The following is an 18,007-nucleotide window of genomic DNA, read 5'->3' as shown; positions in this document are numbered from 1 at the left end:
ACACATATTGTGTGTATATATACGTGTGTGGGTATATATATATATATATATATATATATAGTGAGAGAGAGAGACAGAGAGAGAGACAGAGAGAAACAGAGAGAGAGGTAGATGAAAAAGATATTAGTATGTTGCTCTCTGATATTTTCAAAGCTGAGCAATTCCTTTACTTGTAAAGCTTAAAAATAAGAGAGATACACGTTTGGAATGATTTGTTCATTTTTGGAAGAAGATAGGGAAGTCAAACATAAATCTTCATGATGAGGGTTTTTGTTCTTTTATGTGGATTCAGGTAAATTTAATGTTTGCAGAAAGAAAGAAATGAATATGGGGCAGGGCAGGAGTATACACATTAAATAGTTCTGCATAAAGAGATTAGGCCCAGAGAATAAGTTCAACTTTATAATAAGTAAATTACCACTTAAAATAATATGATTTATTAATATTAGGTACTTAAAAGATCATACCTGATCTTCAGGATCTTATTCTAAGACCTAAAGATCTAAGTTTAAAATCTGAAGCCTCAAAGAACTAAAAATGATCAGTTATCCATTCAAATAGCTAACGAATGCTTTAATCAATGTATGATTTTTAAATTTAAAAATCTCCGTGATTTCTGTGCATAAGTGTAGCTGGTTCTCTTCCTTTCAGTAAGTCCCAATTTCAGTCTATTTTTTCCTTCTAAATAAGTGATTCTCAATTTTGGCTGCATATTAAAATCACCTGGGGGAAATTAATGACACAGTATACCTGAACCCCCACTGAAATAAATTGAGACAGAATCTTTGGAGAGTGAAGCCCAGGTATCCAAATGATTTTGATGCTCAGCAGGAGTTAAGAACCATTGTTCTAGAATCCACATCAGTGCTGTCCCATAGAGTAACCGCTAGATAGATGTGGCTCTTGAGCATTTGAAATGTGACTGCCAGTGTGACTGAAGAAATGATTATTAGCTTCATTTTCATTGCTAATCCTTCCCAACTTTTTAAGCTGTCTAAAAGATTATGTAGTTTTTTCTTTCAGAAACCTAAAGGAAACACAGCATATTTTTAAAATAGTTTAGTTCAACCCCCCCCCCTTATTCTTACAGTAAGGATTGAAACAGTGATTTATCTGCTATAACATAGCTAATGACAACACTAAGATGAAGATGTGAACATTGAACGCTGTTGTATCATAAGGGAGTTTCTTAGGTAATTTCTAGTCTGCTGCTCTAATATAGCATCAAAGTATTGGAAACGTTTTTGGTTATATTATGAGCATTCTTTGGTAATTCGATCATACTATGTACTTTTTAGTTCTGGAGTTTATGTGGAAATGCTCTGACCCCAAAACGAGGGGTCTTTGGTAAGACTGGTGACCTTCAGACAATATTGTGCCTGGCCTGTGCAAGGGATGAATTAACATATTCTGGTGCACTCAATGGGGATATATATGTTTGGAAAGGAATTAATCTTATACGAACAATACAAGGAGCTCATACTGTAAGTATATTTAAATATTTTAAACACTTTTAGGTATTAATTACTTATCTTCTTGTCTTAGAACAAAAGGTTCCATAATATAGCAGACTTTCTGTTCAATTCAGTAACTTGAAAACTACTATTACAATTGAATTAATTTGTCTATTTGTTTTCAAGATTTCAATGAAGAAACATTATGCAATTAAATTAGTATAATTATTATTTTGTTCAAACCATTGCTTTAGTATGGTGTCTTTTTCATTGTTGAAAAAAAGCTTGTTAAATTTAACCTAAAAGTATCCTAGATTAACCACATTAGAATAAAACTAGTGCTTTTGTAGCCAATTTACCAGTGGGAAATTTGGGGATAGCTCTTGGATAAAATTAACTTTTTAATTTTAATATCATTGATTCATTAAGTGAGTGACAAAGGAATTTAACTTCTGTACTTCATGAGATTTTCATATAAATAAGTTATCAGGAAAAAAAGAAAAAGCTGTTGTTAAAGCCTTTTAGTGTTCTTAGGGACTTCCCTGGCTGTCCCGGGTTCAATCCCTGGTCGGGGAACTAAGATCCCACATGCCATGTGGTATGGCCAAAAAAAGTTTAAAAAGCAAACAAACAAAAACCTTTTAGTGTTTTTTGATTTGGGCTTTTTTAGCAGTTGAGTCCTTCACATAGTGAGGGGAGCTAGAGAGCACAGAGCTGCCATATTGGTAGCAGGACAATCTCAAGTAGAAAAGTGATTACATATATTAATATGAATCACTATTCAATATATATTACATTTTAAGTATATTAAAGAACCACTTAGAACAGGACTTGCTTTAAGCAAAATGCCTAAAGACCAGAAATAGCAGATGCTAGCAAAGGTTGTGATAATTCACATTTTCACCATCAATATATAAAAATACCAGTTTCTTCCTCCTACTCATCAGCACAGATTGTGTCCACTCTTGTAAATTTTTGCTTGTCTTCTGGGTGAAAAATAATAACTATTTGTTTTAGTTTTCTTTCCTGTCCATTTGTGAAATTTCATGTATTTATTGACTACAGATGACCCTTGAACAACATGGGTTTGAACTACAAGGGTCCACTTGTATGCAAATTATTTTCAATAGCAAATACTGTAGTACTACACAATTTGTGGTTGATTGAATCCATGGATACCGCAGAACTTGCAGATATGGAGAACCTTGGATGTGGAGGTCCAATTCTAAGTTTTACTAGAATTTTCGACTACACAAAGGTCAGCACCCCTAACACCTGCATTGTTCAAGGGTCAACTGTACTTGAATTTCCTTTTCTATTAATTGGCTTTTCTTACCCTGTACTCTTTTTTTGTTACTGTTGTTGTTGGATTTTCTTTCCTTTATTCAGTTGTATTTTGGGGATATTAACCTTTTGACAGTCATACACATTGCAAATATATCCCCAGTCTGTTTTTTTACGATATCTTTTCTCATATGAAAAATTGAAAAATTTTCCTTTATGCCTTGGTGGGTAACCTGCCATGCTTAAAAAGTTCTCTCACAGCCCAAAGTTACGTAAGTGTTCTGACTCTTCTAATATATTTGTTTCATTTTTTACATTTAGAATTTGGTCTGTATGTTTTTGTTTTTGTGTAATTCATTTCTATATATGGTATAAGGTTTAACTGAATTTTCTTTTATGTTATGCCCATATCATTAAATACCACCTTGGTGACATATTGAGCTCCTATATATGCATAGATTTGTTTCTAGATTATCATTTGTGTTTTCTGATGTATTTGATTATTCCTATGCCATATCAAAAACATTTTAAGTGGATTTCTACCATCATATATAGTGTATTTTCTTAAAAAGTATATATTGTTAAATTATTTTATTCCCTCTTCTAGGCGGGAATTTTTAGCATGAATGCTTGTGAAGAAGGCTTTGCTACTGGTGGCAGAGATGGCTGTATTCGTCTTTGGGATTTAACTTTTAAACCAATAACTGTGATTGATCTCAGGGAGACAGACCAGGGGTATAAAGGTAATAACAGAACAAATATCTCATTACTAGGCAAATTCTAAATATACCAAGGGTTGTCAGTTTCTTTCAGTAAACTTAAAAGTATGTTTTTTAAAATAAATGAGAGTTATATTTGCTCCTTCATACTGTATACATTTTAATTAAAATCCTTCTGCTGAAGAGGAGAAATTTTGCCTGAAGACCATCTAGGTTTACTGTTATGCCAGAGATTCTTTTTGTGTCTAATGCCTGTTATAATGGGACCTACAGAGAGAGGTGATAGGTACTTACTTTGGTAACCTTAAATTTTGAAAATATTTTACTATTAGAATGTTAAATGTAACTGTTTAGCAAATAAACTGTTGAAAATAGTGTGTTGAGAGCTAGGGGAACTTTTGTTTCAGATTATTTAAATTCATGTATATGTGTTTTTCCTTCATCCAAATTTGTCAGCAATCAGGAGATAATTTTTTCTTTGGGGAGGGTTTAAAAATTGATGTAAATAAAACAGAATCTTTTACTATAAAAGTAAACGTATTATCCACTAGTGTGGTGTTATAAGAGTAGGATTGGAAGTTACACAAGTCTATGTTTAAGCCATATTTCAGTCACTTATTAGATGTGTGACCTTGAGCTGCATACCTCATCTGTAAGATGAGAATAAGAGTAACTATTTCAGAGAATTAAATGAGCTAATATATGTAAAATATTTAGAAGAGTGTCTGCACATAATGATTAAGTGTTAACTGTTACACCGTTTTCATTAGTTTTGCTGAGCATTATTGTACTTTAAAGTTTACAAAATAATTTGACACTTTTTCTTATTTGATTCTTACATTGTAAGTTACACAGCAGCTTAATGTTGACCATACTATATAGATGAGAAAACTGCGGAAAACACTAGCTTTCCTGAGGTTACAAAAGGGATTGTATTTAGAAAAAGTAGAAGTCTCTCTTCTTAATGATTTTATGAGCACATTGAAGAAATGAAATATAAACACGAGAAAAGTCAGATTATTATAAGAGAAAAATAATACAGTTCTTGAATTCTGAATAATTACTCTGTGGATGATGCACACTATTGTTATAAGCCTTTGGCTGAGGACGTGATCAGACTATGACTGATGTTGTCCAGTAAGGAAGAAGAGTGTATGCCCTGAAGGATGGGTAGAAATTAGGTATATGAAAATAGAAATAGTCCACATAGAAAATAGAAAACAGTACAGATAAATGAAGAAAATCTGTGGATCCAAGACTTTCAGATTCCTTTTATCTTATATCTAAGGTATAAAAAATAACAGTGGTTTAGGCAGATTGGCATTCTGTTATTACAGTACTGATCTTAAATACAATTCAATTTGACTAGGTTTGTCTGTAAGGAGTGTTTGTTGGCGAGGTGACCACATTCTAGTTGGAACACAGGACAGCGAAATTTTTGAAATTGTGGTGCATGAAAGAAACAAACCTTTCCTAATTATGCAAGGGCATTGTGAAGGTGAACTTTGGGCACTTGCCGTCCATCCTACTAAACCTTTGGCCGTGACTGGAAGTGATGATCGTTCAGTCAGGTAAGCAATTCATAAAGTAATTGCATAGGCTAGAATTTGAATTTGTCCTTAGAGAAACATAAGAAAAACTTAAAAAAAAAAACCCTTAGTTTAAAATTTTATCTGCTTATGGTGTAACAAATGAACATAATGGGTGCCTAAAATTAATAGAATTAACAACTATTTATAAGATTTGGGGTTTTCTCTTAAAAACCTAAGTTGGAATTTGTTCCATATCAAAATGTACAGGATTACCTTTTTAACAGCTATATAATATTCCACAGTGTATTGTAATTTATTCAATTAATCTATCATTGATGGGAGTTTAGGTTCTTCCAGTTTTGTGCTTCTAAATACACTGCTTGCAGCAAATGTCTTTATACCTTTGCCATTTTGTACATTTGTAAATATGAATATTTCTATGGTAAATTCTTAGCAGTGTTCAAAAGACATACGCATTTAAAATTTCAGTAGATAATGCCTTACACAGAGGCAATAACAATTTACATACCTTACAGCAATGTGTGACAGTGCCTGTTTTCCCACACCCTTGCCAGCACTAATGGCCCCAAAACGTGAAAAATGATATCTTGTTATGTTTTGAAAACATGCTTTTCTCTCATACTGATGGGTCTTGAGTATGTTTTCATACGTTTGGAGGATATTTGTATTTCCTTTTCTTTGACCTGTCTGTTCAAGCTCTTTGTGTATTTTCCATTAGTACATTGGTCTTTTTCTAATTATTTTAATATAGGATCTAATACCTGTCTACATATGAAAGCAACAATTAGCCTTTTGTCTATGAGTGGTTTTTAAAGTGTGATTCCTGGACTAGCAGCATCAGCATTACAGGGGAACTTGTAAGAAATGCAAATTATCGTGCATTATACAGGACCTTGTATCAGAAATCCACCAATTTGGGGTTTTCCAGGTAGCTGTGGTGAACACTAAAGTTTGGGAACTACTGGTCAGTGATGTGAGTTGAGATATTTTTTCCACTTTGATGTCTTTGTTACTTGCTTTTTTACTATGTTTAGGTTTTTTGCTATGAAGAAGTTTTTGTTGTTATTTTGTTTTATGCAGCTGAATTTATCAGCATTTTCTTTTATGACTTCTGAGTTTTCTAGCATAGAAAAATCCTCCCTAAAGTTAAAAAGTTTTCCAGTATATTCTTCTAGTACATTAGTGGGTTTATTTTTTATGTTTAACTCCTAATCTGTGTAAAGTTTACTTTAGTATAAGAAGTGAGGTGGGGATGCAACCTAATTCTTTCCAGATAACTACTGATATTTTAAATGGTATGTTAATCAGTCTTGCCATTTACTATCTCTGTGTTACTTAGTTTTATGTTGGTGGGAGATGCCATAGCTCTGGGTTCACATAGAAACTCACTGTGGGGCTACACTTCACCCACATGGTTTGCTAGGAACTATTGTTTAGTTTCTTGCATCTTAGGAGGACTGCTGTCATTAGCTGCTGCATAACTGTGAAAAAAGGACAACTGGTCCTTTAAAAAGTAACTGTGTTACCTGTAAACTGGGTTCACCTCTTGGTGGGTGTCAACCAAAAGACACAATCAAGCCAAAGATTGGGAGGATTTATATTACTTGAAGCAAGTAAGGAGAACACCAGGGACCTTTCCCAAACCAGTGTCTCCCTGAGTAGCAAAATTGGGAAAGTTTTAAGCTAAGGGCATATATTCATGAAGGAGCTTGGGCAGAAGAGAATTCAGCATAGAATTAGGGCAAAAGTCAACAGAGTCCAAGCTTTAGTTGATTGAAATCACAAGGGTCAGAAAGATCAAAATCATCATCCATTAGGTTCCAGTTGATCTGGTAGTTGAGCACTTCTGGCTAATCTTTACCACTGAAACAGAACTGGGAGAATTTAAAATTGATTTATAATCTTTGCTATTGATAACAGTCATTTGATTCTGCATTCTTTTGTTTCCTTAAGGTCATTAATTACTGAGACCTGTACAAGGACAAGCGGTGTGGCCAGGCTTAGATCACAAAATGACCTAGGCCAAAAATGACCTGTCAAGAAGGCCATGCCTGGTTCTCTTTCTCTGGAGACTCCCTAGTCTATCTGCTTACAGTTGCTCAGACTTCTGTTTCTATTACTGGTGGGCAAGTTATTTAGAAAGAACTCTTCCTTTGAAAACAACTAAAAATGCTGGTTAAAATATAAATCACCTTTAAACTGTTCTTTGAACAGTTTAAAGGGACTATCAGACAAATTGCAAAAAAAAAAAAGGGAATTTAGGAGCAGTTGTGGGCCAAAGCCACTTTTGCACTGAGGGCATTTTTCTTCCCTTGATTAAACTTGGGCTCTTTATGGCTTTCTACTGGGGCATAGGGGCAGAAGTCAAGACCAGGGCTTGCCCAAGGGGAGTAGTCCAAAACACCATGCTAGAACTATAGATTAGGCTATGAAAAAATATCCCCTGCAAATTTATGTGGGGATGGAGATCTTCTTGTTTCAGGTTTTGATAGCACAGGAAGTATATAAAGCAGCTTGATGTTATTATTCAAACAACATTAATAGTTCCAATAACTTTACGACAGTGTTGTAAAATTCAGCTGAGTAAATTTGAAGACCTAAATGGCTTTATTAAATGATTCATGAATTGGGCAGCATCCCATCTAGAAAGTAGAAAAGTGCTCTGAGGAGCTGTACAAAATGGAAGGTTTTCAAAGGCAGAAAAAGAGTGGGACAAGAAAATCAAAAACAAAGGAAAGGATTATTTCAGGCAAGGTCACCTTCCTTTGAGGGAAGGGTTGGGGGGTGATCAATCTATCATGCAGCTTACCTCATTACTGTTGATCAGGAAATTCCAGACTGATTGGTTTAAAATTCCACTGCTGGGAGAAGCTGAAACTGCAGTTAGGTTAGTTATTAAGTTTTGGTTTGTTGATGTGAGGCTTAGCACAAGTGACTCCATTTTGAGCCTGTTGTTTCTTTTCTTTTCTCCCTCCCTCCCTTCCTCCCTTCCTTCCTTCCAACAGTTTCAGATAAGTTCTGCTTTTGCCTTATAATTTTAGGTTGAATTTATTAAGAAACAGTATCAAATGTGCAGCAAAAGCTAATTTCTAAAGCCATTTCAGTGTTTAATAATGGTAGTTGAGGGAGTTCCCTGGCAATCCAGTGGTTAAGACTCTGTGCTCCTGATGCAGGGGGCACAGGTTTGATCCCTGGTCAGGGAACTAAGATCCCACATGCCACACAGCACAGCCAAAACAATAATAATAATAATAATGGTAGTTGAGGGCAATTTTGATTTAGAAAAATTTCAGTCTTGGTTCTGGGATGAAAATATCATAATAAAACTTTACCATTGCTAAGCCATTAACCTGCTGTGTAGTAGGGCAAGTCAGGATTTTTAGCTACTGTTCCTGATAAAATCTCAGAACCAGTAATGGTTAAATCCACTGGAGAAAATGAAGTTCACCATTAACACTATTGGTTCTAAAACACATGATTCAAGTGTGTGTGTGTGTGCACGCACGCAAAATACTTGGAAAAGAATAATACAGTGAATACTCATAGGCTTTAAACAACTTACATTTTTAAGTAAATTTGTAAATTTGTCCAAGCCATTTTTCCCCATACATATTTTTATACCCCAATGTGATTCTACTTTACATTGTATTGGATTATTGCTTTCTCACTAATGTCTTTGAAAATATTCTAGCCTGTAGTTGTTTCATGCAAACTATTTGTAGAAGCTAATTCTTTATCACTTCAAACTTGCCATTCACTCCTTAAATAAACAACTGAGTAGTATTAGTAACATCTGTTGACTTATCAAGACTCAAGGAAAACCACTCAAAAATATTTGCCTTGTTTTTAATTAACTGTTGGTGTTATTCCCAACACAGTCAACTCTTCAAGCAACTGTTCTTGCCAAAAGGCTAATTGTCTTAAACAAATGTTTTTTTCTGGACACATTTCTTCAGCTACTGCAATCTAAAATGATTTAGTTAATCCATTACCAATAGACAGCTTTCTTTGCTTGTCTAACAAATGAGCCACTCGGAAACTTACTTTTTGTAAGTAAAACCTCATTCTGCTATAATTTTAAATTTCTGATTTTTCTGACCATTGCTTTCCTGTGAGTTGAAAATATTGTGATGAGTGCTTAGTCTGGTAATGTTAATGTATCTTTGTATTCTGTCATCGCATAATAAACATAATGCATTACCATCTAATTCAATAGCGGTGTAATCCAGACTACACTGTGCCTTAAAAACGCAACGTTCGAAGTTCACTTTTCTCTTTTTTTTCTCTTGTTTTGACATGATGGGTTTCTGTTGGAAATAAAAAATAGTAAAATGCCATGATGTGACAATACACATAGGACTCAGAATTCTATCAGGTTATAATTGTGTCACTGCAGTTTGTAGTGCACCAAAGTAGTGCAAGGTGATCTGTGTCACATACCATCTACTGTCTGTTTTGCAAGCACTCAGGTCCACCTCTGTAGTATGAAAGCAGCCATAGACAATATGAAAACAAACCATTGTGTCTGTGTTCCCATAAAAATTGATCTGTGGACACTGAAATTTGAATTTCATCTAATTTTCTCATGTCTCAAAATGTCATTCTTTGAAAAATTTTTTCAACCGTTTAAAAATGTAAAAGCAAGGAGGGGGATCAAGATGGCAAAGTAGGAAGACATGGAGCTCACCTCCCCCCACAAACACGTCAAAAATACATCTACATGTGGAGTAATTCTCATGGAAAACTAACTGGAAACTGACAGAAGAACTCCTATACAGCCAAAGCTGCAAGAAATATTTTCATATAACTGGGTAGGATGGAAAAAAAAGATATCAGGTCAGGACCTGCATCCCTGGGAAGGATCTGAAAGGAGAAGGTCTGCATGGAAGGACCCTTGCCCTGGAGAGCAAGCAGGTTGAGCTACAATCTGGGCATCCCAGTCCTAGGATCCTACGCAGAGGAGACAAGCCCCCTTACCTTCTGGGAGAACCACTGGGACAGACAGAAGAGCTAGAGCAGCCTAGACTCTACTTGCAAGGAGCGTGCACATGCTGACTTGCCAATAGTCAGGGTGGAGAGAGCCCTGCACTGGTGGCTGCCACCTCACCATACTCCCCAATCTGAATGGGGCAAACACCCTGGCCCCGCTTGCTCCATACCACAGCCTGGCATGAGATCTGGGCCAACCAGGCCCTGGGAAAAGACACAGAGACAGACCGTGGGCCTGGGGTGGCAGTGACCCTTGTCAGCGCACACAGGAGCATGCAGCAGTTGGTCTCCCAGTGAGAGTGCCCTGTTCCCACTCACTGCACACTGCAGATTAGCGTTAGATCTGGGGCAGACAAGTCCTGGGAGAAGACTGCCACAGAGGCAGCCCAGATCTCTGTTAGCAGTGCAGCCTCAATTTCTGCAGCCACAGTACCCTGACCCCCAGCCCCAGCCTACTCCACACTACAGCCTTGTGCTAGATCTGGGACGAACACAACAGAGGAAGGGATGCAACCTCGGCCTGTTTCTAAGTGGAGCCACAGATGCCTACACAGGTGGCATGTAGGTCCTTTGTGAGTGCACAGGCCTCATTTGCTTCAGCACTCACTTCCTTTGGGGCAGGGCACACACTCAAGGGCAACAGAGCCTGGTCAAGCCCGAACCTCAGGGCTTCTACTCCAACAACTGAGGAGCAGACCCTGTCCCTGGCAGGGTGGCAACAGCCATGGAGCAGAGAGGGGGTCCTGCCTTACGCCCTGAACAGGCTTTAGATCCTCCAGCACCAACTGCCACCCCCGTCCCGATCAAGAGGATAATGGCCAGCATACCCTGAGGAAAGATGTGGCTGGCATTCACACCAAAACCAGCCCTTGCCCCAAAGGCATTGGACACACGTAGTCTGCACAGGGACACTCCCACATAAAAACATCCCTATAAGACTGTAGTCAATAACTATCTCTTCTAAATTCATAGAGACAGAGAAAGTTAAGTAAAATGAAAAGGCAGATGAACTACTCCCAATTGAAAGAATAAGAGCCATTCCCTGAAAGAACAAATAATGAAAGAGAGCTCACCAGTCTACCAGACCCCAAGTTCAAAAAGGTGATAATAAAAATGCTAACTGAATTAAGAAGGATTATTGATAGGAAAGCAGATCACTGTAACAAGGAACTAGAAACCGTAAAGATAAACCAGTCAAAAATAGACAATTCAAAAAAAAAATGGACAACTCAATTGCTGAGGTAAAAACCAACCTAGAAGCAACGAATAGCCAACTAAATGACACAGAAGAATGAATAAGTGATCTGGAAGATAGAATAATGGACATCTGTTATCAATCAGAACAGCAGAGAGGAAAACAAATGAAAAAAAAGCAATATATGAGACCTATGGGATAATATAAAATGTGCCAACCTATGCATAATAGGAGTTCCAGAAGAAGAAATGGGAGAGAAGGGGATCGAAAATGTATGTAAAGAAATTATAGCTGAAAACTTCCCAAACCTAAAGAAGGAAACAGATATACAGGTACAGGAAGCACAGAGGGTCCCAAACAAGATGAACCCAAACAGACCCACATGTAGACATATCATAATTAAAATGGTAAAAGTTAAAGAGAGGGTTCTAAATACAGCAAGAGAAAAACAAAGAGTCCATTACAAGGGAACTTCCATAAAGATAACAGCTGATTTCTCTGCAGAAACTTTGCAGGCCAGAATGGAATAACATGATATATTCAAAGTCCTGAAAGGGAAAAACCTGCAACCTAGGATACTCTACCCAGCAATATTATCATTTAGAATAGAAGGAGGGATAAAGAATTTCTCAGACAAGCAAAAATTAGAAGATTTCAGCAATACTACACCTATCCTGAAAGAAGTATTGAAGGAGCTTCTCTAAATAGAAAAGAAGCAAGAATCTATAGGAAAGGGAAATATCACAATAGGAAAGGCAATATATAGTAAGGATTGAAGGTCACTTAAATGAGCCAGATGTAGATTAAAAAACAGTAAAAAAATTGTATAAATGATTATGATTACAATAAACAGTAAAAGAATAAGCATGAAGATAAAATAGAACATCAAAATTACAAAATGTGGGGGAGGGGAATATAAAATGTAGATCTTGTAGAATGTGTTTGAACTTGAATGACTGTTAGTTTAAAGCAAGTAGATATAGTTATGAGTCAACTTACTAGAACTCTGTGGTAACCACAAATCAAAAACACATAATAGGAGGACTTCCCTGGCAGTCCAGTGGTTAAGACTTCACCTTCCAATGCAGGGGGCCTGGTTTCGATCCCTGGTCAGGGAACTAGATCCCACATGCATGCCACAACTAAGAGTTCACATGCCACAACTAAGGAGGCTGCATGCCACAACTAAGGAGCTGTCAAGCCACAACTAAGGAGCCCACCTGCTGCAACTAAGTAGCCCACATGCTGCAACTAAGGACCAGGCAGGCTGCAACTAAGGAGCCTGCCTGCTGCAACTAAGACCCGGTGCAACCAAATAAATAAATAAATAAATAGAAAGATAAAGAAGGGCATTGTATACTGATAAAGGAATCAGTACAGAGGAGAATATTATACTCGTTAACATACATGCTCCCAATATAGGAGCATCTACATATATAAACCAAATACAGACATAAAGGGAGAAATTGACAATAACACAATAATAGTAGGAGACTTTAACACTCCACTGACATCAATGGACAGATCATCCAGACAGAAAATTAATAAGGCAACAGAGGTCCTAAATGACATAGTAGATTAGTTGGACTTAATTACACTACATCCAAAAAAGAGTACACTTTCTTTCCAGTTGTACATGGAATGTTCTCTAGGATGGACCACATATTAGGTCAGAAAACAAGCCTCAGTAAATTTAAGAGAATAGAAATTATTTCAAGCATCTTTTCTGACCACAACAGTATGAAACTAGAAATCAACCACAGAATGAAAAACAGGAAAAGAACAACCACTTGGAGACTAAACAACATGCTACTAAAAAAACCAATGTGTCAATGATGAAATCAAAGAAGAAATCATAAAATACCTAGAGACAAACAAAAATGAAAACACAACTTTACAAAATCTATGGATGCAGCAAAAACAGTTCTAGGAGGGAAGTTCATAGTGATACAGGCCTTATTCAAGAAACAAGAAAAATCTCAAACAACCTAACCTACCAACTAAAAGAATTGGAAAAAGAACAAACAAAACCCAAAGTCAGCAGAAGGAAGGAAATAATAAAGATCAGAGAGGAAATAAATAGAGATCAAAAAAAACAATAGATCAGTAAAACCAAGAGCTGGTATTTTGAAAATATGAACAAAATTGACAAACCTCTAGGCAGACTCACCAAGAAGAAAAGAGGATCCAACTAAACAAAATAAGAAATGAAAGAGGAGAAATAACAACTGATACCACAGAAATACTAAAAAATCAAAAGAGCATACTATGAACAGTTACATGCCAACAAATTGGACAACCTAGAAGAAATGGACAAGTTTCTAGAAGCATAACTGCCATAACTGAATCAAGAAGAAACACATAATTTGAACATACTAATCACTAGAAGTGAGATAGAATCTGTAGTAAAAACAAAAACAAAAAAACAACCTCCCTGCAAACCAAAGTCTAGGACCAGATGGCTTCACTGGGGAATTCTACCAAACATACAAAGAATTTATACCTGTCCTTTTCAAACTATTCCAAAAAATTGAAGAGGAGGGAACATTCCCAAATTAATTCTATGGGGCAACCATCACCCAGATACTGAAACCAGACAGAGACACTACAGGAAAAAAATTACCAGTCGATAATCTTTGATGAATACAGATGCAAAAATCCTCAACAAAATATTAGCAAACCGAATCCAGCAATACATTAAGAGGATCAAACACCATGATCAAATTGGATTCATTCCAGGGTCACAAGGATAGTTCAACATACTCAAATTAATCATTGTGATGCACTGTGTTAACAAAAGAAAAGACAAAAACCACACGATCAACTCAACAAATGCAGAAAAAGCATTTTAAAAAAAGTTCAGGGGCTTCCCTGGTGGCGCAGTGGTTGAGAGTCCGCCTGCCGATGCAAGGGACAAGGGTTCGTGCCCCGATCCGGGAAGATCCCACATGCCGTGGAGCGGCTGGGCCCGTGAGCCATGGCCGCTGGGCCTGCGCATCTGGAGCCTGTGCTCCGCAATGGGAGAGGCCACAACAGTGAGAGGCCCATGTACCACAAAAAAAAAAAAAAAAAAAAATTCAGTATCCATTCATGATAAAAACTCTCACCAAAGTGGGTATAGAGGGAACATATCTCAACATAATAAAAGATGCTTATGACAAGCCTACAGCCAATGTAATACTCAACAGTGAAAAGCTAAATGCTTTCCCACTAAATTCAAAAACAAGACAAGGATGCCCAATCTCATCACTTCTATTCAACATAGTATTGGAAGTCCTAGCCACAGAAGTCAGACAAGAAAAAGAAATAAGAGGTATCCAAATTATAAAGGAAGAGATAAAACTGTAACTATTTGCAAATGACATGATACTCTACATAGAGAAACCTGAAGTCTTCACACAAAAACTATTTTATCATGGTAGCAGGATACAAGATTAATATACAGAAATCTGTTGTATTTCTTTATACTAATAATGAAATATCAGAGAAAAATTTTTTTTAATTTCATTTAAAATCACATCAAAGAAAAAATAACTAGGAATAAGCTTAACAGAGGAGGTGAAAGACCTATGCACTGAAAACTACAAAACATTGAAAAAGGAAATTGAAGATGATTCAAAGAAATGGAAAAATATACCGTGCTCTTGGACTGGAAAAATTATTATTGTTAAAAATGTCCATACTACCCAAAGCAATCTACAGATTAAATGCAATCCCTATCAAAATACCTATGACATTTTTCACATAACTAGAACAAATAATCCTAAAATGTATATGGAACCACAAAAGACCCAGAATTGCCAAAGAAATCCTAAGAAAAAAAGAACAAAGCTGGAGGTATAATCCTTTCAGACTTCAGAGTATACTACAAAGCTGCAGTAATCAAAACAGCATGCGATTGACAGAAAAACAGACATATAGATCAATGGAATTGAATAGAGAACCCAGGAATAAACTCATGCACCTGCGGTCAATTAATCTACAACAAAGGAGGCAAGAATATACAATGGAGGAAAGATATCTCTTCAACAGGTGATGTTAGGAAAGCTGGACAGCTACATGTAAATTAATAAAATTAGAACATTCCCTGACAACATATACAAAAATAAATTCAAAATGGTTTAAAGACCTAAGTGTAAGACACGATACCATAAAACTCCTAGAAGAGAACATAGGCATAACATTCTCTGACATAAATCAGAGAATTTTCTCTGTTTTCTACTGAGCCCGCATGCCACAACTACTGAAGCCTGAGCACCTAGAGCCTGTACTCCACAACAAGAGAAGCCACTGTGATGAGAAGCCCTTGCACCACAACGAAGAGCAGCCCCTGCTCACTGCAACTAGAGGAAGCCCGTGTGCAGCAACAAAGACCAAATGCAGCCAAAAATAAATAAATTTATTTATTTATTTATTTATTTAAAAATAAAAAGAAAGAAAAGAAGCTTACAGTCACCAAAGCGGGTGGGGGACAAATTAGGAGTATGGTATTAACACATACAAACCACTCTACATAAAATAAACAATAAGAATTTACTGTATAGCACAGGGAATTATATTCAATATCTTATAATAACCTATAATGGAATATAATCTGCAAAAAAATAATAACTGAATCACTATGCTGTATATCTGAAACTAACACAATATTGTAAATCAACTATACTTCAATTTAAAAAATGCAAAACCCATTCTTAGCTTGTAGACTATACAAAAACAAGCAATGGGCCCAGTGTGGCCCACAATATGTGGGCATAGAGAGTCATCAGGAAGTATCATGTTTAATGTTGAAACATTGAAAGTTTTCCTTTAAAATGAGGAAGAAGAAAATGGTACCCACTTTCACCATTATATTTTTCATTATTATATTTTCACCATTATATTCGGCTACAGACTAGAAGTGTTTGTCAGCACAGTGAGCCTAAATATATATATATATGTATATGTATATGTGTGTATATATATGTATATATTTTCAATATATGTATATATATATAGAGAGATTTTTGAATAGAAAGGAAGAAACAACTGTCATTTGCAGGTGTTATAATTGTATATTTTGAGAATTAAAAGGAAAATACAGAGAAATTATTGGAATTAAAAAGAGAATTTAACAAATTTCCTGGATATAGAAACAATATACAAAATCATAGAAAACAGCAAAAACAAACAGAATTTTTAAAAATAAGATACTGCTATAAAATGTTTAAAAATATACTTAGTTTTGCTGATCTTTTCCTAACCTTTTAGAGTAGATGCTGGTTCATTAAGTTGTAGCCTTTATTTTGATAATATCTGCATTTAAATTTCTCCCTAAGTACTATTTCAGCTATATCCCACAAGTTTTGATATGAAATACTTCTGTTATAATTCACTTCTAAAATGTTACTAGTTTTCATTAGAATTTTGGTCTTTGTCCTTTAGGTTATTTGGAAGTATAATACTTAACTTTCAAACAATGGGCATTTTTTACTTCTTGTTACAGTTTTCTAACATTAGGGTCTGGAAAAGACTGAATTTGCATAATCTGAAGTGTTATTCTTAAAAGACTAAATATGGTGTATACCATACACCACTATACTATATATGTATCTCCCCTTTAATCAGGGTAGAAATCATCCACCTAAAATGAATGATTGGAAAAAATTAATGTTATTACATCATCTTAAAAATAAAAGATTCTGGTATTCTGCCCACCACTCCCACAGTAGGAGCTGGTTCCGAGGACTCGCCTTTAGAGAGTAATGTGATGTGGAGACCACCTGGACCGGAGACTCTGCTTCATTATCTTCAAGGCAAGAAGAGGCAGCATGACAGTGGCCCTGTTGGTAGAAGACTTGATTTGGCACCTGAGTCTACTTCTTACTACCTATGTACCTGGGGCAAGTTTTCTGGTCACTCTCAACTTCAGTTTCCTAATCTGGCTAATTGGGAGTACAGGGCCCTGGCTCATCCTCCCACAGCCCCCAGTGAGGAAGGCAGAAGAACATTCCTAGAGCTGGGGAGAGAGCAGCGTTCTGCAGAGCTAGGCAGCTCAGAAACAGTCAAACTTTTCTCTAGGCCAAAAAGTCAGAATCAGAAAAGTCTGAATGAAAAGTTCTGGAGCAGAAATTCTGAGGTGCAGCCCAGCAACCTGTGTTTTCACAAGCCCTTGAAGTGGTTCCAATGCCCTAAAAATTGAGAGTCATTGATCCACTCCATTCTGTTGCTTTGCTCCATATTCGGCTGAGTCCAAAATAGCCGTATGGCTGACAAGGTCTTGGTGCTCTGGCTGGCTGTCAGACCTGAGCCTCGGAGGTGGGAGAGCCGAGTTCAGGACATTGGACCACCAGAGACCTCCCGGCCCCATGTAATATCATTTGGCAAGAGCTCTCCCAGAGATCTCCGTCTCAGCCCAATGACCAGCAAGCTACAGTGCTGGACACCCCATTCCAAACAACTAGCAAACAGGAACACAACCCCACCCATTAGCAGAGAGGCTGCCTAAAATCATAAGTTCACAGACACCCCAAAACACACCACGGGACACAGCCCTGCCCACCAGAAAAACAAGATCCAGCCTCATCCACCAGAACACAGAACACCAGTCCACTTCACCAGAAAGCCTACACAAGCCACTGAACCATCCTCATCCACTGGGGGCAGACACCAAAAACAACAGGAACTATGAACCTGCAGCCTGCAAAAACGAGGCCCCAAACACAGTAAGTTAAGCAAAATGAGAAGACAGAGAAATATACAGCAGATGAAGGAGCAAGGTAAAAACTCACCAGACCGTACAGCTGAAGAGGAAATAGGCAGTCTACCTGAAAA

General features: G+C 36.7%; 1 protein-coding gene across 2 annotated transcripts in view; it reads left to right on the top strand.

Moving 5' to 3' along the window:
* EML5 (EMAP like 5) overlaps nt 1–18,007 on the top strand; it is a gene marked incomplete at its 3' end in the record, with an annotated part of 161,753 nt that overhangs the window by 43,279 nt on the left and 100,467 nt on the right. For both annotated transcript variants that reach the window (XM_082619963.1, XM_082619962.1), the window contains exons 5-7: nt 1,299–1,484; nt 3,346–3,481; nt 4,827–5,028. In XM_082619963.1, the coding sequence (XP_082476089.1) occupies nt 1,299–1,484; nt 3,346–3,481; nt 4,827–5,028 (524 nt within the window). The remainder of the gene's footprint in view (nt 1–1,298; nt 1,485–3,345; nt 3,482–4,826; nt 5,029–18,007) is intronic.

This window comes from Mesoplodon mirus, assembly GCF_964341445.2.
Source record: "Mesoplodon mirus genome assembly, chromosome: 4".
In the NCBI taxonomy this organism is placed as follows: Eukaryota; Metazoa; Chordata; class Mammalia; order Artiodactyla; family Ziphiidae; genus Mesoplodon; species Mesoplodon mirus.
Note: the sequence above shows the minus strand (reverse complement) of the source record. Positions and strands in the feature narration are given on the sequence as shown.